Source organism: Podarcis tiliguerta (assembly GCF_965153285.1).
Source record: "Podarcis tiliguerta genome assembly, chromosome: 17".
Classification (NCBI taxonomy): Eukaryota; Metazoa; Chordata; class Lepidosauria; order Squamata; family Lacertidae; genus Podarcis; species Podarcis tiliguerta.
Window position 1 is genome coordinate 12,822,605 of NC_139550.1, and position 19,088 is coordinate 12,841,692.

The following is a 19,088-nucleotide window of genomic DNA, read 5'->3' on the forward strand; positions in this document are numbered from 1 at the left end:
TGTGTGCTGCCCATTCACACTGTGATAAGCCAAAAAGTCGGGTCTATTGTTATGTGTGAAAGCGGCCAGTGAGTTAGGGGGTAGTATTCATTAGGTAGAAATTGAGCAAAGACTCTGCAGCTATGTCCTTTTAGGTCGTGCATAACAACAAAAGTTCTCTTCATGTTGCCCTAGCCGTAAGTGCATTTTTACTTATAGCTGTGACCAACCATTGTTGGTTGAGACACACCTGGTACTCTCAGGGGCTTGTGTTCAAATGCTTGAGCTCTCATAACCTGATGAACGTCACCCAAATGTGTGAACTGTATCCATTGGGGGGGGGAATTTTTTGAGTTAACATGACGTGCAAGTTCTATCTGTGATGCTTAATAAATACAGTCGTACCTTGGATCCCGAATGCCTTGGTATACGGATGTTTTTGCTCCCGAACATTGCAAACCCGGAAGTGCGTGTTCCGGTTTGCGAACCAGAACCCGAACATCTTCCGCGGCTTCCAATTGGCTGCAGGAGGTTTCCGAACGTTTTGGAATGGACTTCCGTTCGATTTCCAAGGTACGACTGTACGCGAATCTCATTCCCCAATGCAAGTCCTTTCTCGGTGCTGTAAGTAAGTGACTACTTATGCCCATGTTGAACCAGGCAGCCAGGAAGGACAAACTTGCAGCACAAAATGCTTGCGTGTCTCACTTTGGTTTCATTGAAATTGAGCAAGATACAAAGCTTTTATTCATTTAAAGGATTGGTTTTATTGTGATTGCTTTATTTAGAAGGTTTATAAACCCCCTGATCAAAAAAGGTCTCCAAACAGCCTAGAAATGAAGTTGTAGATCAAACACAGCTAAAACCCCCAAGCCAATGTTTAAGAAGTGAAACCATCCAAATTAAAACTCAAATGAAATCAATAGAACTTTTAAAACAAATATAAGTGACTAAATTATATGTCTGGGCAACTGACAGAGCCATATGATAAAAATAAAACCATTGATGAGAAAGGAAAGCAGAGGAGGGTGTCATCCACCTGTTTATGGGATGCAGGTGGTACTGTGGTCTAAACCACTGAGCCTCTTGGGCTTGCTGATCAGAAGGCCGGCAGTTTGAATCCCCATGATGGGGTGAGCTCCCATTTCTCTGTCCCAGCTCCTGCCAGCCTAGCAGTTTGAAAGCATACCAATGCAAGTAGATAAATAGGTACCACTGCTACGGGAAGGTAAATGGTGTTTCCATGCACTCTGTTTATGTCACGGTGTCCAGTTGCACCAGAAGCGGTTTAGTCATGCTGGCTACAGGACCCAGAAAGCTGTCTGTGGACAAACGCCAGCTCCCTCGGCCTGAAAGCGAGATGAGAGCCGCAACCCCATAGTCGTCTTTGACTGGACGTAATGGTCAAGGGGTCCTTTGCCTTTACCTTTTGCCTTATGGTGCCCTACTCCCCAACCCTTAGGTGACTTTGCTCAGATCTCTCCCACTCTGCAGTGTAGCAAGGCTCAACAGGGATGTAAGACAAGGTGAGGTCTTGGACACAAAGGTTCAGAGCAGGTGAGGTTCAGGCCTTTGACAGTGGAGTCTGCTTGGAGAGAGAGGGTGACAGTGGTACATTCTTAGGCCATGGGGCTGGCCCCGGCCCCACAGATTCTTCCAGTAGTAGCGCTTTTGGGGACTGTACCTGAACACCGTCCCCCTTCAGGCACAGAGCCCCCATCTCCATCAAGAGGAATCCAGCTCCTGGCCATCCCAGGTAGGATCTCTTAGTTCCATTGTGCTTATTCAACAGGTTGGCGTTACCCATCTCTTCAATTTGCCCCCCAACAGATTCTTCCTACTCGGAACCCCCAGATGTCCAACAGCAATTGAACCACTACCAGTCAGCAGCTCTGGCAAGGAACAATAACAACATTAGCCCCGTCCCGCTTTCCGGAGCAGACCAGAAAACTGAAGCCATCCTTAACTGTGAATTTTGTGAATTCTCTTCGGGCTACATCCAGAGCATTCGCCGTCATTACCGTGACAAACATGGAGGGAAGAAGCTCTTCAAGTGTAAAGATTGCTCCTTTTACACAGGCTTTAAGTAAGTATTTGTACAAAAGAGTTTTCTTACAACTTCGGTGGACTTTTGTGGTGAAATGCATAGGCCTCGTTCAACTTGTCACGCTGAGCCAAACCATGGCGTAGTGTGAGCACATGAATGTGCATGTTCCCGGGTAGCTGCTTTGTTCCTCCTCAGTTGTTCTGCAGGTGTGTTGTGCTGCTCTGAGCCATGGTTTGGTTTGGCTTAGTACGTCATCCAAACTCAGGTTCATGGTTTAGCTCTCCCAGACAAACCACGAACTCTAAATCATAGGGCAAATCTTGCTGGTGTAAAATTAGACATGCATACAGCTGCAGGTGTACCGCGCACTGCAAAATCCTGCAAATGTTATGTTAAAAAGTAGGAAGCCCTTTGTCCCCAACATGATGGGAAATCAAAATGGGAGCAGTGTAAGACCTAATTCCAGCACAGATTTGGCCATATTTTGGCCCATTCTGTTTAGCTGGTAAGTATGCCTAAATCTATAGGGACGTGTGTGGTGCTGTGGGTTAAACCACAGAGCCTAGGGCTTGCTGATCAGAAGGTCGGCGGTTCGAATCCCCGCGGCAGGGTGAGCTCCCGTTGCTCGGTCCCAGCTCCTGCCAACCTAGCAGTTCGAAAGCGCGTCAAAGTGCAAGTAGATAAATAGGTACCGCTCTGGTTTGCCAGAAGCGGCTTAGTCATGCTGGCCACATGACCTGTATGCCGGCTCCCTCGGCCAGTAAAGCGAGATGAGCGCCATAACCCCAGAGTCGGCCACGACTGGACCTAATGGTCAGGGGTCCCTTTACCTTTATGCCTAAATCTGTGTTGGAGTTACTGTAGGTATATATGTTTTGCTCCACAGTTAGTCTCACTGAGTTTGGTGGGGCTTATTCCCAGGTAAGGGAGTATGGGATTGGAGCCTCAGTTTGGGGAATGGGCTGGGCCAAGTTGTTTCTTGCCTCTTGTTGCTTCACATCTGTTTCCAGTCTTATTCTCCCAGAGGCCACATTTCCTTCCATCAAAAATGTGCAGTTTCTCTTGAAACACAGATTTTGGAATTAGAGTGCATTGCTGTTGTTTTTATTAATTGTTTTTCTGTCCTGCCCTTTCTGCTGGAGGAGCCCAGGGAGGAGGAGCATTAACCATAAAACAAAATCCACGATAATCATGAACAAATTCATTAAAATTAAAATTCAATAAACCTCTCGAATAAAAATTAATTGTCTTGAGTGGTGTACATATATAAGTTCTGAAAATTTATTAATTTGAATAATTAAAACAATATGCTATATGTAGGCTTAGTATTATTATCACATGGGGAAGCAGAAAAGTTGTGTTTTGTATATGAACAGAGTTGTAGGAAATAGGAAACACAAAGCATTTGTTATTCCTTCATCCCCCCCCCCCCCTTTTCAAATGTCTAAAGCCCCTGTGTCAGTTGAGGTTTTGCCATTCACTGGACATTTCTGGTCTGCTTGCCAGTAAACACTCGATGGCCATTATTTCACTGGAGATTAGTCCAATCTGTAGTATTACAGTACCACAAGCAACATTGTGGATTATTAAAGTCCTAATGCATTGCAGGTTGCAAACCAACAGTATAATTTGCAATGCTGTGTTCTGTCTGGAATTACTTCTGAGACTGGTCATAAAAGTTCGTATGCACTGGGGAGAAAATACGAAAATTCAGGGGTGCAAGAAGTATGGATGTTTATTCATATGTACCAAAACCTGTTTGTGTCTATTCTTAAAAACAGGTGCATGGGCTATTTGTTCCATATTACATTTTGATGCACTCTAAAAACATAAGTTGGTGACTCCAGAGAATGCACCTGCCTCGTTTAGAAATAACCTGGGAAGTAGCCTTCACTGCCATCTGTATTTTCTGCTTTGAGTGAAGGTGCAAGGCAGACTCTCCTGACACGAATCTTCCCACTGCCTCTTTCCCCTTATTTCCTTTAGTTAGAGGTTGACATTTGCCCTGAAGCTAGAGGAATTTAGAAACCAGCCTAGGGGAAGCAATAGTGAATTCCTATTGACTGTGTAGTGTTCTGCAGTCAGCAAAACCTTCATTCTCCTAACTGTGAATCACTGAAGTTGATTTTACTCAAAAGTTTTCACAGAAACTGCATGGAAGGCTTCTCACAAAACTGGAACTGGGGTTGCCATGTGTAATGTTTTGCTTCTTGTAACTAGGAGAAGCAGGGCATTAGTACAGCGGGACCTCGGGTTACATCAGGGATCCATTCCAGAGGCCGCAACCCAAAAACAACCCGACCCAAAGTGCCGCATCTGTGCATGGCACAATTTAGCGCTTCTGCGCATGCGCAGACACGGTTTAGTGCTTCCGCGCAAACCCAGAAGTAACCTGTTCCAGTACTTCCGGGTTTGCACCGGTCGCAAGCCGAGGGTGACATAAGCTGGAGGCAGCGTTACCCAAGGCTCCACTGTATAGGTTTGTCCTTCGGAATTTAAGAATGCGATTGTGCAACTATTTTGCATGTTGGTACCATATTTTTGGGGGACGTGGGTGGCGCTGTGGGTTAAGCCACAGAGCCTAGGATCAGAAGGTTGGCAGTTCGAATCCCCGCAACGGGGTGAGCTCCTGTCATTCGGTCCCTGCTCCTGCCAACCTAGCAGTTTGAAAGCACGTCAAAGTGCAAGTAGATAAATAGGTACCGCTCCGGCGGGAAGGTAAATGGCGTTGCCGTGCGCTGCTCTGGTTTGCCAGAAGCGGCTTAGTCATGCTGGCCACATGACCCAGAAGCTGTACGCTGGCTCCCTCGGCTAATAAAGCGAGATGAGCGCCGCAATCCCAGAGTCGGTCACGACTGGACCTAATGGTCAGGTGTCCCTTTACCATATTTTTGGGGAAGCTCTGTAATGAAGCTCTGGCACTGGAACCAGAGTTCTCTACTTCTGAAGCTGCAGTCCCCGTGGAATGATGAGCAGTTCGTAGAGGAGACCCCCAGTTTAAATGTGTAACTGAATTGGGCCATGATTCAAAGTATGACTCTACTTCCACTTCTATCCCAAGTACTGGGGCTTGGATATACCATCCCTAGTTGCATTGGTGGATTGGTACTGTGAGCTCCTTGAGTAGTTTCCCACTTTGGGAGTTATTTCTTTGGCTTCCTAGACTGCTTCTCATGGGCCATGCATCTCCACCTTGTTTCCTTTCCAGCGCTTCTCTGGGTTTCATGTCTGGGACCAAAGTAAACCTGATCAGCCTGTTGGCTCCTTTTTATTATTATTGTAGCTACAGTTCGGGTTTGGTGCAGACGTAACCTTGGTTGACCTCTTAAGCATGGCTTCAAATACTGGTTAAAAGGAATCCTTAATCAAAGTTAACATGGGTGCTGATGCAACGGTTGACCATAATTACATGGGACTCACGTGAGGAAAAGAGGGAGAGGGAACTTGTGAACCAGTGGCCCACAACCATTCTTCGAACCACATTTAAGAGGTCAACCAATGCCAAATCAGCACCAGCCTTGGGAATGCACAAACCTATTCTTTCTTAGCTTTTGGAAGCACGGCATGCCAAGTTTTGATAACTATTGCTTTTATGAAATAATAGTGAAATAATGTGGGTGAAAAAAACAACCCCAACATTACCCAACAGCACTCTGTTTTGAGCCTTTCCACTACTCCTGTGTTTCTAGATCTGCTTTTACTATGCACGTGGAAGCTGGGCATTCAGCAGTTCCTGAAGAAGGACCCAAAGATCTCCGCTGTCCTCTCTGTCTGTACCACACCAAATATAAACGGAACATGATTGACCATATCGTCCTTCATAGAGGTAAAGGCACCCCACAGGAATGTACCAGTGGCCAACGTGGATCTGTACTAATCGCTCCTATTGCTCATTGGAAAGCCCAGTACCCCGGAAAGAGGATGGTGATAATTCATCATCAGTTGTTTTGTCTTCAGCATCCTGGTAGTTAAAAGGAAACAAAACAAAATGAACAGGGAAGATGCAAGGGGTTGTTTCGCTGTTCTTAGAACTTTCTTGTTTACTACATGTGCGCTTCTGATTAAATGTTCATGATAACATGTGCGCATCCGTAATGTATGCATCAATTCCACCTCTGGAATTGCCAGTGTGGTGTAGTGTGGTATAGTGGTTAAGAGCAGTAGACTCGTAATCTGGGGAACCGGGTTCGCGTCTCCGCTCCTCCACATGCAGCTGCTGGGTGACCTTGGGCTAGTTACACTTCTTTGAAGTCTCTCAGCCCCACTCACCTCACAGAGTGTTTGTTGTGGGGGAGGAAGGGAAAGGAGAATGTTAGCCGCTTTGAGACTCTTTCAGGTACTGATAAAGCGGGATATCAAATCCAAACTCCTCTTCTTCTGTGCCGGGCATCAAGCTTCACCTGGTGTTCCAGCACAGAACTGCAAAAAAAACCAAAACTTAGCTTGCTGTGGTTTTTCTCTCTCCTCTCCCTGCTTTTGCTTTTAAGAAATCTAAAGAGGAATTTCAGATTCTGTTGGCTGCCGAATTATAAGCTCGGAAGAGACAGCTGTTTGGACTCTTCAGGCTGGGATTCCTGCCCATAGTTATCACACTTGATGCTTAGAGATGGTCTGTTGGCTATCGACAACCATGCCCATGTGTTGGGGTGGCATTCTGCCTGATCACAGGCTGAGCAGCATCTCCCAGCAGGATATTGGTGGTGAGATAATGAGAGCTGTGTGTGCCATCTCTCCGGGAGGAAATCTTTTGTTTAGGGTTCTCTTCATGCTGGCGCGCACATGGCGACTCCTTTGCAAGTCGCTGCTTCTCTTTGCTTCTGAGCAGGGTAGGCAAGAAGACTCGAACTCGGTTATTTTCCGGCTGGGCAGAAAAGGCAGGCCAACGACTTTCACAGATGGCCCTCCAACGAAAAAAACAAAAACAGAAAACCCCACAGCAAAAATCTCCCCGGGATTCGAGATGCGTGTAACAGAGACACCTCAGTGAATGCTAACAATGGCTTCTAGTGTTGAGCTTAACCTCTGAGGGAGTAACAGCGCCAGACTGCCAGAGCCTGTTGACCTCTAGGGCATGTTGGAACGGTTATCTGTTTTACAATACTTTTAAAGGTGTTTTTTTTTTTCGGTGGCTGGGGGGAGGCATGTCTAGAGAGGCTTCTAGACCTAGTGTTTAATTTTGTTTCATACTTTCTGGAGTGCCTAAGTGGTTCAGCTGAGCTCCTGGTTCTTTCTGAGTTCTTCGTTTTGTTTTTTTGAGGTGTTTCAGCTGTTTCTGGAATGTGCTGCTTTTTATTTTTATTTTTTTTGAGTCCAAAAAACATGGATGAAAACTAAAGCTGTTAAATGAAATTAGCACCTTTACTGCCTTTTTTTTTTGGTTGAAAGTGAACTAGCAGTGCATATTCTGCTAAGTCGTTTTTCATAGCCTTCGTGAAAGAAGTGGCAAGGTCACATTTTAACCCGCTGAACCTCTGTGCTGATTTCTCCACCCCGAGGTGACCCTCTCATTAAGCAGCCACTTGCCTCTCTGGGAGAAGCGCACAGGCGTGCCCGTTTTGGAGGAACGGTACGTGGGTTGCCTAATCCCTTGAGTGGAAGCTGAAAGCAGGTGTTGAGAGTCTTTTATCTGACTTCACGTCCGTTCAAAAGGGAAGAAAAGAAAGGCTTTCCTAGGTGGCAAAAAACACAATTTTGTGCTTTAAAATAATAATAATAATAAAGTGAACCAAAGCTATCATTCCAACAGAGAAATCCAAATTAGTTGGAAGCCTGTGAGTCCCAGAGGAAAACCTCCCTGCCCCCTCAGATAACCAGCTTAGCCCTATTAAAAATAAGTTAGCCTTTTAACGTGGTCATGAGAGTCTAGCTTATTTATTTATTCTCTCTTGCTCCTTAATCGCCTTTCGTCAAGTATCCAAAGGGCTGTTCAAGGAATCAACTGTGTGATGCCGTGAATGGTTCCATTTGTGCTGTGGACTGTAATGTTTCATTAGCATTACACGGTCTTTATGCCAGGGTCATGGCCATATATCCTCATATTAATGTTTAGGGGTTAGAATACTATGACCTTTTGTGCCGTACAGTCTTTCTCCTGAAGGACTTTCCCCTGTTGTTTGCTTTCTTTCTTTTCTTTTCTTTTTATTTTTTAAGAATAATTTTTTATTAACCGACCAATCACATCAAATCAAACCAAATTACATAAATTCCAAATTACACAGCCGAATTTTAAATTTTTGTTGGGGGTACCCATATTTCAAGTTCCGAAGGGATCCAATCAACTTCTTGCTTCTTACTGCTGTTTACTGCTTCTCCTTACAGATTATGGTGGTAAGTAGAGGTCCCAAAGTAGGTATGTCCCTTGTGCCTTCATGCAGACACCCTATAGTCTCAAAAGGATATGAGAAACTTTCATTTAAATAGACGGCAGTGGAGTTGGTTCTACTCAAATGTAGAATGCACACCAGGTTTCATTAAACCACAGATAAGGCCTAATAAGGGACGCAGGTGGCGCTGTGGGTTAAACCACAGAGCCTAGGGCTTGCTGATCAGAAAGGTCGGCGGTTCGAATCCCAGCCATGGGGTGAGCTCCTGTTGCTCGATCCCTGCTCCTGCCAACCTAGCAGTTCGAAAGCACTTCAAGTGCAAGTAGATAAATAGGTACCACTCCGGCGGGAAGGTAAATGACGTTTCCGTGAACTGCTCTGGTTTGCCAGAAGCGGCTTAGTCATTCTGGCCACATGACCCGGAAGCTGTACGCCAGCTCTCTCGGCCAATAAAGCGAGATGAGCACCGCAACCCCACAGACGTCCGTGACTGGACCTAATGGTCAGGGGTCCCTTTACCTTTACCTTTAAGGCCTAATAAGCGACTGAGGCAATTTACAGCCAGAGTATTGGGTTGTTTGGTGCAAGGAATAGGGCTTTTTAAAAAAGAAAAAAAGGAGGAATGTGTTTTTCCTTCAGGATGTTATCAATCTGCCGCGGAGAGTGCTTTGTCGCTTACTTGAACACCATCCTAAGTTGCAGTTTTAATTTACCTTATATGGGAACAGAGGGAGCTGGGGCTCTCTATGTACTCTGTCAGGCTTTAAGGAGGGATTTTTAAAGAACAGGAACAGGGTGTCGCATGGGCACCCTGGCAGCAAGGAATAGCTTTTCTGGCTCACAAATGCACTTGAGTTCCCCAACAGCCTAACCTCCTGAACCCTTTTGGCACTCCTATTCTCTGAGCCGTGAAAATGCAAATCTATGCCCAGCCAGAGCTTTTCCAGATAATGCAATTTGCAGCCGCTATCTTCTATTAAGGCATTCCCGTGCTGCCTTTGAAGAGATGCCCTGACAGTTTTCCCCAGTGCCGAATGCAGTCTTACCATGAACAATATGCCCGAGGCCTTTAATTTTTTCTCTAAGTGCAGTTACTGTTTTACACTACTCAGCAGAAGGAAAATTGTGGCGTTGTGAGAACCAGCTACATTTGCATTCCAGGAAAAATAAGTCACTGAGCAGAACAACTTTTCAAAGGGGCGGGTTAGTATAATAACTTCCACCGTGATCAGATGTGCATGTAGCTATTGCTTTGTTACAGGATTCCTGTTTATCTAGGTTGATTTCCCCCACCCACACAAATGAAATTCACAAGCGCAAGACATTCAGAAATTGTAATTTGGAATGGCCGCATATTTAACTATCGCTAAAGAATTCTGTGGTTTAAACTGTGGTTGTCCATGAAGGGCAACTTGTATGATTTTTACCCAAATCAAATCTTTACTGGGGTAGCTCTGCAATTTGTGTGGAGAAGGAGTAAGCGCCGCTCCTTAGCCCTGCATAGAAAACACATCATGCTGTGCGCATGCCGCATGTCAAGGCCCATAACTGTGGTGCCCTAAATCACACAGTTAGTTCTTTGCCTGGGGGGAGTGGGTAAGTCAAGGATTGAGCCAGCATGCATTCTGGCCTTGGCTCAGTTGGTTAGACATCAGAGGTCAACAGACTATTTCAGCAGGGGGCCGGTCCACTGTCCCTCAGACCTTGGGGGGGGGGGTGGACTATATTTTGAAAAAATAAATGAGTGAATGAATTCCTAAGCCCCACAAATAACCCAGAGATGCATTTTTTAATAAAAGGACACATTCTACTCATGTAAAAACAAGCTGATTCCCGGACAGTCCACGGGCCGGATTTAGAAGGCGATTGGGTCAGATCCGGCCCCTGGGCCTTAGTTTGCCTACCCATGGCAGTGGTTCTCAACCTGTGGGTCCCCAGATGTTGTTGGACTACAACTCCCATCATCCCTGAGCTCTGGCCTTGCTAGCTAGGGGTGATGGGAGTTGTAGTTCAATAACATCTGGGGACCCACAGGTTGAGAAAGGCTGGGTTAGAGCACGGTGCTGATAACGCCAAGGTTGCAGGTTCGATCCCCGTATGGGACAACTGCGTATTCCTGCATTGCAGGGGGTTGGACTAGATGATCCTCAGGGTCCCTTCCAACTCTGCTGCAGATTAATGCGACCGATTATGTGGGCTCTAGACCGCAAAATCTTGTTCCAAAATAAAGTTTTTAGACTTCAATGTAGCCAGGGCCAGCCCACCAGTTAGGCAAAATGAGACAATTTCCTCAGAGGAAGAGGGTGGCAAATTGATGCCCCTCAGGGAGGTCTCTGTGCCTCATTCTCCATGCCTGTTACTTTTCCTCTACATGGAGGTCCTTCCTCAGAGCAAGGCATTCTGGGAGCAGTGACTTTACATTTTTAAGTAATTTTTTAAAAGAATGCCTAGCTGCCCCAGAAAAGTGGGGGCGGGGCGTGCAGTACAGTGGGGTCAAATAGCAACAAAATGGAAAAAAAAAAATTACAGCCTGTGACAATTGAATTCGACTTTAAATTTTATGCAGAATAAGCCCGGAGATTGTTCACAGCAGCAGAAACTGGTGGTTAAGTAAATTGGTATGTGTAAGGGGGACAGAAAGCCATTCTCTCTATTCAAACCCAAATGAATAGAATGAAATTTCATTACTAGCGCGTTCAGACATTTCATGCTAGAGTCGCCCTTTAAAATTCCTGTGTTGGAGAATGTCAGCTTTCAAGTCCAGGGAGCCCTCAATATTCTCCTTTAACAACTTTCAAGTCAAGCTACGTTTACCAGTTAATCCTTTTTTTGTCTTATACCACCTCTCCCCCCCGCCCCAAATTATGGAACCACATCCAACCTCCACAAATTTGCCAAACTTTTTAGTTTAGTTTAGATGGTTTTTTTGAATGTTTTAAATAGTTGTTTCCTGTTTCTTAATTATTGTTTTAGGTTGTTGTTTTTCTACATATTTTAGAACAGCTTTCAGCTTTTATTATTGTCAAGTGGTATATAAACGTTGTGGAATAAAAAACAAACAAACCAGTTGAGCCTGGCTTTTGGTGATTAAGGTTAAGCTTTTGGGAGGCGGGGAGGGGACTGTTGGTGTTATTTTAATGTGATATTCACAGTTCTATCAGCTGTAAGTCTCAGGAACAAGTTAAAGTTAAATAACTTAAGTATACTTGCAGATAAGAACTGTGTCCCTGTTTGACATGGTCCATGATGAAAATGAAATGAGAAGACAGTTACAGAACTATTGATGTAGAGCTCCAAAATGTATTTTGTATAGTTAAGTTTTCCCCTCTATCTGCCTTTTATTTTATTTTATTGCTATGGCCAGGGGCTGGTGCAAATAAAGATTCTTCTGATTCTCATTCATTTGCAGAAGTCACGTCCATATCGAAAGCGCCAGAGAAACAAATTGAGGTGTTCGAAATTAAATTTTGGGGGAATGGCAGAATGGCGATGAAGGGGCTGTTATGTGAGTTGCCTTCAGGGAACCAGAGAAAACTTAGTAATAGAACTTCTACCATTTCTTTTCGCCCCACTAGAAGAGCGAGTGGTTCCCATAGAAGTGTGCCGTTCCAAGCTGTCCAAATATTTGCAGGGAATCGTTTTCCGCTGCGACAAGTGTACCTTCACGTGCTCCAGCGACGAAAGCCTACAGCAGCACATAGAGAAGCACAATGAGCTGAGACCTTACAAATGCCAACTCTGCTACTATGAGACCAAGCACACGGACGAACTGGATGTCCACCTTCGAGATGAGCATAAGGTGAGTTTTGGGGCACCATCTGCGCCCATGGGTGAACATGCTATGCAGCAGACACAGCGACAGGTGGTCCAACACCTTCTTAAAGAAATGTTTCTGCAACACAGTTGTGCACTTCACTGCTGTAGGAAACAGTGCTAACCACTAGCTTCCTGATAAGACAAATCTGTCCGTGGTTATCGGCCATTGCAAGTGGAACCTGCAGCAATATACTCTCATTCAGGGTTCCAGCCATTCTATTCTATTCCCCTCCTCCTCCGGTTTGTGGACACACAGCACCTTCAAGAATGCACGTGTTGTTGTGGTTCTTCCATTTTCCGCAGTTTGAGATGGACGGCATTACATTTTCACCGCCCTAGCTCAAGCTTATTTTAATAGTGTTCTCTCAGCACCCACCTAACCCAAAGGATTCACAACAATTTGGCTGGAGGGCAAACATATAGCTTGCGTGTTCATGGCAAAGCATTTCCACTAACAATACAGCAGTTATTATTGTGAGAATACGTACATGAATTGATGCAGAAGCTGTTTTGCAATTGGCTGAATATGTACCTTATTCATGTGTGGCTCTGCTGTGATGATATAGTATCAAATTAACAGCATGCGTCCTTCTCATTTTAAAAGTTTGGGGAGTCGCGAGGAGTTGTGCTTTACCTCTTCTTCCACCCTCCACCAATTGACAGGGAGCAGGTGGCGCTGTGGTCTAAACCACTGAGCCTCTTGGGCTTGCCAATTGGAAGGACGGCGGTTCGAATCCCCACAATGGGGTGAGCTCCCGTTGCTCTGTCCCAGCTCCCGCCAACCTAGCAGTTCAAAAGCATACCAGCACGAGTAGATAAATAGGTACCACTGTGGCAGGAAGGGAAACAGCATTTCCATGTGCTCCGGCACTCGTCATGGTGTCCCGCTGTGCCAGAAGCGGTTTATTCATGCTGGCCACATGACCCGAAACGCCGGCTCCCTCGGCCTGAAAGTGGAGATGAATACCGTACCCCATAGTCGCCTTTGACTGGGCTTAACCATCCAGGGATCCTTTACCCCATCCTCTACCAATTAATCCTTTTCGGATGGCTAGCCATGCTTAAGGATGCCCTCCCCTGCTTCTCTTCCCTATAACTCCTGCTGCCCTCCAGCCCTTTTTTGAGAGCTAGCATTATCCCACAGGTGTAAAGAATCCAAAACTTACAAGATCTCACCCTTTATGACTGCGGGAGCAGCTAGCCACCAACCCGATGCTAGGCTACAGTCATATCGGGATGGAAGTCATCAATAGGAGTCACCACCCAGGAATCCTCTTCATCATGCATAGTATAGATGCATTTTAAAAATCACTTCTGGGAAGATGTAAGCCTGTCATTGAGCCCTTCTTCCCTGCTGGAGAAGGAATGCCAAGGCACATGCCCCATTCTTGCTCTGCCCTATAGAACTCAAATCAGTGCTTTCCTCCTTCTACCTCTTCTTCTTACGTGGCTTTTGGTAGTGCCCCTTCCAGCTCTTGTATGCTTTTGGGTTCTTGTGGGCTTGCCACCATCTCCAAAGACAGAAACCAAAGTGAGCCCTGACAGCAAAAAGCCATCTCTCTTTGGTATGTCTCGAACCATTGCTTTGCTCACGTGGGAATTATTTATTGTCAAAACATTTTGAGAGCCCCTGTTGTGTGAAAGAATGTTGATATATGGGGAAATCTGAGGCATGCACAGTGTGTAGACCGGGAAATCGTAATAGATGAGATTACGCGACATTGTTTTCTTCCCCCAAAGGTGAGTCGCAATTTTGAGCTGGTTGGACGGGTTAACTTAGATCAGTTGGAACAAATGAAGGAAAAAGAGGAGAGTTCCAGCAGCGATGAAGAAGAAAAGGAAGAGGAGATGAGCCCCAATAGTGAAGCGAGAGGTTAGTATAATTGTCTTGTCTCTGATACCAAGCACATTGCTGGGACTGGCTACCCTCAAAAAGCAACATTTTTAAATCTCACCTGCATTTCCCCCCATGAACCAAGACACACCAATGCTAAAGAAGAGAGAGGGAGAGAGAGATTGGCCTGGTTCACATATAACACTAAGCATAAGCTTATTGGATCATTACTTTGGGTTATGTGCAAACTGTGCCCAAAGGCTTAACTATGGTTTGTTCACATCTAGCAAACCATGGTCTGAAGGCATGACTTGTGGATGGCCTGTGAACCTTGGTTCGTTGTAATCTTGACTTGACATGCATGCCCTTCTTTAACCATGATTTGTTTGGCGACTACGCTCAGGAGCACCCTAAGTTACAGAAGGCATTTTAGGGGGAAAACAAAGCTTTGGAGAAACAAGTCATAGGTTATTTGATTACCCACGGGACAACTCAGGTTTGCCTTGTTTCTTAAGCCACAGGTTAAGCAAGCCATGGCTTTGTGTTTTGTGTGAACCAGGCCATTGTCTAGCCAATGTATTTCCCGGATGCTTTAGAATGGCCACTCCGTGTCTCCAGAAAATATTCAATCAGCTGCCAGATAATGGAGAAACAATTGGTGCACAAGCAAAAAGTTCATAATAGCTGTTGAGTGGTTTGGGGGTGTTTTTTTGCAATGTCCATATGAAATGAATAGTCGATCATTCACCTTTATTATAGTTTTAGTTCATAATCTCTTCACCTAATTCAGATTTCCAACTAATATGAAGATGGCTAGATCATGGCTAATGCACAACCGGAAAGTTGTATACATTATATAATTGTATATTTGTACTGCAATGCCAGCACCAACTATCTAAGCACCAGCACAGCCAGGCATCCATCATTTTACTTGCCTTGGTGTTACTGCAAAAATGATTATCTGTTTGCATCAACTGGGCTGGGTATGAGAATTGGTACAAAGGTGGCTGGGCTGTTTAAATGGCAGTTGCATTCTGTCAAAATGTAGTTCTAGCAGTGAAGCTTCTGTAATATATATACAGACACAATGGAATGAAAACTGGTGGGTTTTAGCGGTGAATCCATGGGCATTTGCCTCATCCCATTGGACAAGAGTCAACATGGCCTGAGGAATGGGTAGAGGGGATTCCACCAACATATGAAGTGACTGGCTAGAGAGAGACCCTGTTTGGAAATAAAAGGCTGGTCTCAAACTCCAGAAGTCAGAGGAGATTCCATCAGTCGTGTGTCAAGTAGAGCTTTACTGTGTCAGAGAATATGTTGAAGAAGAGGGCAGAAGAAGAAAGAGCTGGAAGCTGGAGCCAGGCAGAGGACATTGAGGCTTAATGGTTTGGAAGGCCTATGAGAAGCCCAGAGCTAAAAATCACTGGCTGGCGCTAAAAAGTCATATTGGGAAGAGTGTGTGTCTTTGAGAGAGCTGTGCAGCTAAGAGTCAGTGGGGTTGCTGGACCAGGGTGACAGCTGAAGGTCTGTCAGAAGTCTTTGAGGGACCCAAGAGGCATCCAAACTGTTGGTGTTTGGAGTTAATAAAACATAGCTTGGAAGTTCAGTTGACCACTGAAACACTGTTGGAGAAGCACACTTTACACTGGATATAATTACATCGAGACTCTTGAGTTTGCAAAACAAGAAAGCTAAGCTTATTAAAGGAAATGCATACTTCATACGAAAGATCCTGGTTCTATCTAACAAAGGTGGAGATATAAAGAGTTGTGCCTCCTGTTTGTTCTCGCCAGGAGAGATGTCTCCTCTCTCAAGGTTAAGGATGAGGGAGAAGGAAGTAGGAAATGAGGTCAGCAGTCTTGAGAGTATCAGTCTAATATTGAAGGAAGATCAGTAGTTGGCACAAGAAAGATAGTCTAGGAAAACTCTTGGCTCCTCTCCACCCTTCCCATGCAGATATGTCAGCCTACAGTGCAAGTTATGTTGCATCCCAACATTTTCAACAAGAAAAGTCTTAAACCACCAGATGAGGGGAAAATGTTGAACTCCAGTCCTCTAAAGGCTATAACCATGACTATTTGTGTCCACTAACATTTTCAGTTGCCCTTTCACACCTGACCCCCACTACAAACAAATTCGGGATTAGGGAGAGAGTAGGACAAAGAAAGGCAAATTATGCCGATTGTCTAATACATGCTTATTAGAGTAAATGTATGCAAATATGCCCACTCAGAATGAATTCATTTTCAGCACCAGATTTTCATTAAAACTGCAGACAGTTCCCCTCCTTTTCCTTCCTCATGTTGTGGCAAATTTATTCTGTTTGAGGACCAAACTGTGAGATACTTATGTGGATAAAGATCAGCATTCTGCAAAAGATGCTTTTAACATCAAGAGGAGAAAAAAAAAAACCCAACTAAAGTAATGTACACTCCTTGATAGATGGTTTTAACAATCAATGCATGAGAAAAAGCTTTTGGGAAGAAAGTGACAATATCTCTTCTTTGCACTCAAACTGCCCAGAGAAATAAGGGCAGGCTCTTGTGTGTATGTGTGTGAGAGAGATTTTCAGTGGCTTAAGTTAGCTCATAAGCTGTGTACATTATAATAAAACGTGGAAATGAGGCAAGCAGAGATCAGCAGTAAATGAAGCAAAATCCCCATTTCTTTCATTATGTACTTTGAGAGGACTCCGGGAAGGCAAAGGCATTGGCATTCTGTTGTTTTCTTGCTCAAGATAATCCCCACTAAAGAATTAATGCTTGGAGCAGATGGCGCCATCTCATTTTCAGTGAAAAGAATCAAGCGAGATAGTCCAAGCAATTATTTTTAATGGCCTGTGTGGCGATCATCTTAATTTTGTGAGAAAACGTTTCATCTTTTGTTTGGTGGCTGGGTCGCTCTTGTTCACACAGGGGGCCTGCGTCTCAGCCGTGTGGAATGTCTACTGTGCCTTCAAGGTGTCCGGAGTTCTCAATTATATTTGGCGGGGCATGATCCAGCCAGAGCTTAAGCATTTCTCAGTCGCATTGATCTGAGCACATTATTTGTTCTTTCCGGCGGAAAATCAACGCGACTTGGAGTGTTCAAGCTTTGGCTGGATCATGCCTCCAGTTGTGATTGGCAGGGCATACCCAGACTAAATAAAACACTTTGTTGGGTCTTACCCTGTACAAGGGGCGTCCTTTGTATAGGAGGAATGGCTGCAGTCCATGTCTGATTGGAGCCGGTGGCAAAACGTACGTTTGTTTCAGTGAGCCTGGAGTGCATTGTAAATGTCTGGTGAGCAAGGCAGCTAATGCTGGCAAGCTGCTCCTTCCTTTCAGATTGCCTGTTGCCTATATTTCCACAAGACGCCTTTGGTGGGTGGGGAAGAGAAGGTTAAACCCAGTTCTAAGACTACACTTTTTACTAATTCTAACCCCCCAAAGAACCTATGGCAAAACCAAAACTTTTGTGAGAGCTGCTTCAGACATTATAACAGCGTGAAGAGATTTTTTTGGGAAATGCCTGTATCTCATATTCTCTGGATCTCCGTTTGAGGTGAAATAGTTTTTTCTCAGCTCTGCATTAGCTTTCTGGTGGAAAATGATCTGTTCTGTACAAGACAGCGAGGTAAAGGAACAAGGGGTGCTGAACACTTGCATTCACATCACTGTTACGTCCAACGCCATTCTCGGAGTGCTGAGAATTCTGTGTTAAGAGATCTTTAGTCTCCTTACATAACCAAAGGGCTTCTTGGGGACAAGCATGTAACAGTTAAAGCAGTTCAGCTCTGGAATTGACATCTTGCCCTCGCTCCTATAATTCTTTTAAAGGGTGTTAAAGAGAAAGGTAATTTACAATGAAGGTGAAAATAAGAGATGAATAACTAATCAGTTACATTGGGTGTGGGGAGGGGGAATAAATCTGAAGGTTTGTACATGAAGCAAAATCTTTTAGTCAGATGTTATTATTTCTTAGTTTGGCCACGTCATATATGCCTAAATGAGCACTGTTGAGTGTCCATCTTCCTTACTCAATCCAAATTTGCACATGCCTTAGTCTAGGATACTGGCATTCTCATCTCAGATTCCTTTTTTAAGAGGTCTTGTTTACATTCTCTTGGGCTTCCAGAGAAACGTTGTTTTCTGCTTCCTTAAGAGAAATGGGAGTACTCTTACATGAGCTTAACATATGTATTGTTTTCTTCCAGGGTCCATGAGGTTCTCAGAGAATGGACCACCAGAAAAACGTTTCCCCTGTGAATTTTGTGGCCGGACGTTTGCAGAGGGCTCAGAGTGGGAGCGGCACGTGCTGAGGCACGGCATGTAAGTTGGTCGAAGTCTCTCTGCTTTTAACACATTGGTTGGCACATAGGAAGGCACCGTATACCAGCCTGATAGCTCAGTCGGTTAGAGCGCAGTGCTGATAATGCCAAGGTTGCGGGTTCAATCCCCCTATGGGACAACTGCATATTCCTGCATTGCAAGGAGTTGGATTAGACAATCCTCAATGTCCTTTCCAACTCTACAATTCTGTGATTCTAAGCCGGTCTGCTGGTCCATCTAGTTCAGTGTTTTCTACACTGACTGACAGAACCTCTCCTGGGTTTTTGACACGGGTTTCTCTCCCAGCCTAACTTGGTGGTCATCGGGAGTTGGAGTCTTAACAACAGAAGGGCTAAAGTTTCCCCACCCTTCCCTTAAAGCGTAACAAATTGGCTGTGGCGTAAATTTCCATGATTTGGAAGCCACTTCATCCCATGTTGTCAGCCAAATGGGGCCCTGCAACCATCATTGGAGGCCCTTTTTCATGTGCCGCCTCCGTGAGAGGTCCGGAGGGCAGCAACACGAAAACAGGGCCTTTTCTGCAGTGGCTTCCTGTCTGTGGAATGCCCTCCCCAGAGAGACTTGACTGACATCAGCATTAGAAGGGGGTAGGATGTTTTTAATGTATTTCTCTTACCTCTTGGTTTTAGTGTCTGTCTGTTTAGTTGCAAGTTGTTTATAAATTTAAATAATAATGATAGTAGTAGTAGTAATATAGAAAAATAGTGTTTAGTCAGGGTGACAAGGCCCTCTGATTCTCCAGGTAGCCTCCTCCT

At 44.8% G+C, this 19,088-nt stretch overlaps 1 protein-coding gene and 1 long non-coding RNA gene across 11 annotated transcripts in view; one reads left to right on the plus strand and one right to left on the minus strand.

The window, feature by feature from the left end:
• The window catches only part of ZNF462 (zinc finger protein 462), a 136,699-nt gene extending 118,352 nt beyond the window's left edge, over positions 1-18,347 (plus strand). For 7 of the 10 annotated variants that reach the window (XM_083419185.1, XM_083419181.1, XM_083419184.1 and 4 more), the window contains 5 exons: positions 1,810-2,065; positions 5,716-5,852; positions 11,925-12,148; positions 13,906-14,038; positions 18,198-18,346. In XM_083419185.1, the coding sequence (XP_083275311.1) occupies positions 1,810-2,065; positions 5,716-5,852; positions 11,925-12,148; positions 13,906-14,038; positions 18,198-18,316 (869 nt within the window). In that variant the 3' untranslated portion in view covers positions 18,317-18,346. Of the gene's footprint in view, positions 1-1,809; positions 2,066-5,715; positions 5,853-11,924; positions 12,149-13,905; positions 14,039-18,197 lie in introns of all 10 variants that reach the window. The other 3 variants (XM_083419188.1, XM_083419187.1, XM_083419180.1) reach the window with 1 other exon arrangement.
• Positions 1-19,088, minus strand: part of LOC310668040 — a 1,372,673-nt gene that overhangs the window by 1,191,468 nt on the left and 162,117 nt on the right. The gene's annotated exons all lie outside the window — the stretch shown is intronic.